Source organism: Nicotiana attenuata, unplaced genomic scaffold (assembly GCF_001879085.1).
Source record: "Nicotiana attenuata strain UT unplaced genomic scaffold, NIATTr2, whole genome shotgun sequence".
NCBI classification, from domain to species: Eukaryota; Viridiplantae; Streptophyta; class Magnoliopsida; order Solanales; family Solanaceae; genus Nicotiana; species Nicotiana attenuata.
This window is the reverse complement of record NW_017671485.1, coordinates 38927-44655: the sequence shown is the minus strand read 5'-3', so window position 1 is coordinate 44655 and position 5729 is coordinate 38927. Positions and strand designations below refer to the sequence as shown.

At 32.5% G+C, this 5729-nt stretch overlaps 1 protein-coding gene across 1 annotated transcript; it reads right to left on the bottom strand.

The window, feature by feature from the left end:
- Positions 1 to 2104: 2104 nt before the first annotated feature.
- Positions 2105 to 4741, bottom strand: LOC109208579 (CASP-like protein PIMP1). Its single transcript, XM_019371707.1, has 3 exons — positions 4516 to 4741; positions 3613 to 3742; positions 2105 to 2437 (listed from the first exon to the last, which is right to left on the bottom strand). The coding sequence occupies exons 1-3, from the start codon at positions 4680 to 4682 to the stop codon at positions 2225 to 2227; spliced, it is 510 nt and encodes a 169-aa protein (XP_019227252.1). The 5' UTR covers positions 4683 to 4741; the 3' UTR covers positions 2105 to 2224.
- Positions 4742 to 5729: the final 988 nt, after the last annotated feature.

Below are 5729 nucleotides of genomic sequence, written 5' to 3'. Positions count from 1 at the left end.
CTACAGTTGATACTGAACAGGATTCGCGCCGTAATATCCGGTTGAGGGCGAATATTACGGCCTCCTGCTCTCATGCATAACCGTTCGCCGCGTCCTCCGAGGTCCAGAAGCTATACTTGGCCCGGGTCCATCACTTCACCGTATACGATCTCAGATACATCATTCACTTCTCCTGGGTTTTAATACGAGGGGCTCCCGGCCTCGATTTTAATCACTTTGAGCCGTGCTTACCCTTTGTTCCTTCATCGGGAATAACTTTGCCCCCGGTTTTACCCATACACAAATCATAGGATAAAAATGGATGGTTGAAATGGAGAAGCTATTATCAGGGTTATGTGGTAGAGGATGCATATAAAGGTGAAAGATGATGATAATAATAATCTGTACTATATTAAAAGCACGAAGCCTCTTAGCAAAATTTTGTTTGCCTTTTTTACCCTTTAAAAAATTGCTTTCACACTAGACAAAATAGTCATTTAAGATTTGTCCTAATATTTAAATGTATTTATGAAGATTAGGTACACTCGCAACGCGCGTACCACAAGACTGATACTAATACTACTACTAATAATAATAATAATAATAATATATTATTCAAGATGCTGTCACCTGGTTCCAAGTTATTGTTCGTGATGGCAACATGCCAAATCTTATCTTAGCCATAAGCAATTTCCTACCTTCCCTTTTCCTCACTTTCATGCTCCATCCGATTTTTGCTACTTTTTTTATCCAATTATGAAAAATGAGAAACTTTACTTTATGGGCGTGAGGTCCTGTGCAGATAGCATTACAGTAGACCCATTTATAATGGTTTTTGGGGTGGAGTAAGTATAATTTTGAGAAATTTTTACATACTTATTTAGTGGTTATTAGCTAGTTATAGCTACCATTTACTATATTACTTTATATAGCTATGTTTTCAGTTTTGCTAGAGTGCATTTGATGTATTTAAATTACTGTATTCATGAATACAGTAGCAAAACTCGGCGTGAAACAGGAAAGTACAGCTAGACAATTATAGTTTCGACTGTATTCACGATATGTATTCGTGAATACGGTAACGTAAATAGCGTAAATCGTGGTCTATTCAGTTGTTTTTAAACGGAAAGTGAACAATTAACACAAATAGACTCCTAATATGACTCAACAAACTCAATTATAAATCTGAATGCATAAAATATATTAATTAAAAAAAACATATGAATACATTCATGGAATATAGCGAGACAGTAAATACAATGAAATACACCGAGATACATTGAAATACAATGAAAAAAAGACAACGAATACAACGAAATACCTAGAATACAGTGAGATACATTGAAATACAATAAAAAAAGGTAACAGACTCTTCAAGTTACTCAGCCCCAAAACTCCGTCGTCTTTGTTCAAGAATAACCCACAAGAGGTAAAAGTTCCAAAATTATTTACAAAAAATCCAAAAGCATCGAACCTCCGATTTCAAGAATTCTTTCTTGGCTTCTTTCTTTTCTGGAATTCAATACAATCATCCATTCTATCGCTTTTTCTCTCCCTTTTTCTGTCTCTATAATTCAGATCTGTGCTTTTCTTTTCTCCGTCCTCGATTACTTCTTTAATCTTGTGACCTCAATTTGGTATTGTCTGAATTGGAAAGAGAAGTTGAAAGACAGAGAAACTCAAAATATTAAATATTAAAAAAAAGTCAGAAAGACGGAGGTTATGCGTCAGAAGAAAGGCGGAGGTACGATGATTTGTGGTGTTGGTTGAGAGAGAGGATGGAGAAAAATCTGAAAGAATGAGAGAGAAAAATAATACAAAAGGTATTTTATTGCTTAAGGGTAGGAGGTGACCATAAATAGATATTTGGCTATAAAAAATAAAATGTAACTATGGAATATAATTTTTTAAAAGGGTATTTATTTAAAATAAATAAAGTATCTAACATCTGCTATAGAAGGTAAAAATTCCTATAGTTGATTTTAGGATTCTGTTACTTTAATATCGAAACTGCTGTGGGTTTTAGTTTTTGGAAAGAAGCCCCACCATTGAACTATACGTTTAGCATTAATCCCAAGTTCACAACTCCATAAGTAATACTACTAACGTTCATTCACTAAATAAATAAACGAAAACATATATAGTAAAACTTTAAAACAAATAAATTAAGATTACTCTTCCAACGAAGATGTTTTACAAAATCTAAGAAGGCCGACAAAAGAAATTAAAACTAACTAAATAACTACTAGCATTCATACAAGTAATCATCCTTAAAGATTTTTAATGATATAAATGATGAAATCATTGTGCATACAAATCCGCCGAGACAAAAGCTAGCAGCTACGTTTTCTTTGTTCAGAAAATCAACGGTGATCATTGCACGATTAGGCAAACAATTCAAATCCACCGTCAAACCAAACCCTGCTGCTGCACCCGTACCCACTATCATCGACATTATCTGCTTATAATCAAGAAAAAATATTTAGTTTTATACGTACAAAATAAGTAAATCCCTGTGATAAACATTGTTGGAAAAAACGGCTTTTGGGCCAAGTACACACTCATAAGGAAGAGGTAGAAATGACACCAGGTAACCATTTTAAAAGGGCTACTATTTAAGAATTAGTCAGTGCGTTCTGAATTTCAGGTTTTCAGTTCAAATTTCCGGAATAAAATATATCCTGAATTAGCCTGAAGTTAAGAATTTTAGTATAAAACTTTAGGACAAAATAAGTACTGGTTAATCTCTAAAGTCTAAATACCATTCCTGAGAATGACTATATATGCACTTGCCCCCATAAGGAGTGCTAGCCAACCACTTAAACCAAAATAGCAAAATAAGGTATAATATATACATAATTTATGTATTATATGTGTATTGTATATGATCTATATATAATCTATTTATATGGCTAGAAAAAGTAAACAATGAATATGACTGGTTATTTGTATAAAGATCCCAAACTCAAATGCAATTAAGTCTATATAAACACCATTATGGGTGTTGGAATATACAAAAGAAATTGGTGAATCAGCTAGGGTTGGATATTAAATTTTTGTTCTTAAATTGAGGGTAATTAGACTGTGAAAATAAGGGAGTTCGTCCGGTAAGTAGTGAGATTTCCAACGACTAGTAATTCAAGTCGTATTGCTACAGACGATTCGCTTAAATCGCTTCTGCTTTCGAGAAAACAGTAATAGCCTGTTTGGCCAAGCTTTTTTTTTGGCCAAAAGTGTTTTTTTTGGGCCAAAAATTGAGGTGTTTGGCCAAGCTTTTGGAAGGAAAAAAAGTGCTTTTGAGGAGAAGCAGAAGCAGTTTTGGAGAAGCAGAAAAAAGTAGCTTCTCTCCAAAAGCACTTTTTTGAGAAGCGCTTTTGAGAAAAATACACTTAGAAGCAGTTTTTTAAAACTTGGCCAAATACCTCAGAAGTGCTTTTCAAACTAATTAGCCAAACACAAACTGCTTCTCACCAAAAGTACTTTTGAGAAAAGCACTTTTGAAAAAAAAGCACTTCTCAAAATAAGCTGATTTTTGCAGCTTGGCCAAACGGGCTATAAGTCTCCTAAACTAACATTTCATAAAATTATTACAAACATATTTTAATTGATTAAACTACACGTACGATGGCATACCTTATCAGCATATACGTCAAAGTGAATGAGTTTATCACAGACGCAATCTCCAGTCTTCACTTGGATTATTGCAAATGCTGTTTGTAGGAGAGAATATACAAATCCAGCAGCAGCACAAGCAAGCATGTAACTGAAAACCCCATCATTTTACAGCGCCAAATATATATGAATATGTTAAACTTTCAAATAGTATACATCGATCGTGTAAACAATTAATTATTATGTCAGACTTGTTATAAAGAGTTATATGTTGGTCAACTTAATCTAATCGAGTAACTAAGTAATATATTGTCAGTAAATAAAAAACTCATACAAATATTAGTAGATCCGTAGGGCTAAATTGTAAGCAATAGTTATACATACTAAGGCCTCGTTTGTACATTTTTTTTAATGTGTTTGTTCATGAAATTTAGCAATTTTTTGAAAAAATTTCGAAAATGAGTTTTTCAAATTCAAAATTTTCAGAAAAATATTTTTCCCCACAAAAAAAAGTGAAATGCATGTTCAAAAAAAATGATTTCAAATTCCGAATATTGTTTTTCAACTTAACTCCAAATACTACCTTTTTTCAAAAATTATAATTTTTATATCCAAACGCCTACTAAGTAGTCCCTAAAAAGTGCTGCTTTCCTTAAGCCAAAGAGTCTTCCGATCCGGAAATATTGTCTCTACCTTCACAAGGTAGAGATAAGGTTTGGAACAGATTACTCTTTTCAGACCGCGACACTTTGAAAATATATTAGGTATGTTGTTGTTGACAACGTCTCCGGCAGACTTTCCACCGGAAATCGTTAATTTCCGACGGAACGTCCGTTGAAAATTGCGTTTGTAATAAGCATGCAAAAATGAAAGATGCAACAAACTCCCTACTATATTTAGGTAAAAGTAAATTAAAACACTTACCGATAAGCATAGAAATCAGAAAAGCCAAATTTGACTTCAACATCTTTGTGAAATAAGGAAGCAACAGACATATGAGAGGAGGCAGTAGTGAGAATTGTGATTGATGTTGCCAAGCAACAAAGTGAAACAATCCTTAACAATAGATTTACAATTGTTAAGCAACCCATTTTTCCTCTCTAAGTTTCAAGTTCAAGAAATTAATTATATGAAGCTATAATTTGCTATAAACTTTAATTTCTCCAATAATAATTAAGGAATTATTCGCATCTTCATCATTGTCTTACTGTCAAAAGTTGACATATACTTACCTACTTGTAAATTAATCTATCCATACCTGCCATGCATGTCCTGGCAGGGTGGATACGGTTTTTCAACTACGGGTTTAATTGAATCTATAACTTTTAACACGGAATATGGATTAATTATATGTAAAACTAACTAGAATTTTAACAAGTATTAGATTTGAATCAATAATTTTAATAGTTGTACAATGAGTTTAATGCTAAAAAATTTAAAACTAAAGCTGAACCCAATAAATTTAAATCCTGAATTCGGTTCTGTATCTTGTGAGACTTTGCATGGAATGGAACGTCTACTAGTTCTTTCCTTCTGTTTTTTATTTTTATTTTTATTCTCATGTATAGATTAAGAATCAGGGCAGGTCTAGAATGTATCATTTATGGCTTCATTTGAACCTGATAGCTTTGACGGTATGTGTATATTTTAATAAATTCATTCAATAGATACAAGTAATAAATTTGTATCGAATAGGATGTGATACAATCTCGAATTTAAAATCATAATATTCAAATCTTGATTTCGCCTTTCTTAAGAATATTTATATTGTTAAAAATTCTTTATAAAATGGAGATTCTCAGTAAAGAAACGAAAAGGTCAGCAATATTGGATATTTCTGTTATTTGTAGTACCATATAATCTTCAAACTATTCTCTTTGGTTGTCAAGAATCAATTGACATTAGAAACGAAAAGAGACAGATAGATGGGAGAAGAGATGGTCGAGACGTGCTCAATTGACCAAATAATTAAGTTTATTACATATATTATTTTTTCGCAGCTTGTGGTATAAGATGTGCCATTTAATTATTCAAATTGTAACTACAGGGAGACATCATTATTAATATTTGAGCTTTAACATAAGTTCCCCTAATGGCAAAGATTGAAAACTCGACTAAAAACTCCCACTAATTTTTTT

Excerpts from the sequence above, each read along its gene's own strand:
- LOC109208579 (XM_019371707.1), bottom strand. The coding sequence starts at position 4,682 with ATGGGTTGCTTAACAATTGTAAATCTATTGTTAAGGATTGTTTCACTT. Across the intron at positions 3,743-4,515 it reads TCTGATTTCTATGCTTATCG|TTACATGCTTGCTTGTGCTG; the intron begins GTAAGTGTTTTA and ends TGGGGTTTTCAG. Across the intron at positions 2,438-3,612 it reads TTGACGTATATGCTGATAAG|ATAATGTCGATGATAGTGGG; the intron begins GTATGCCATCGT and ends GATTATAAGCAG.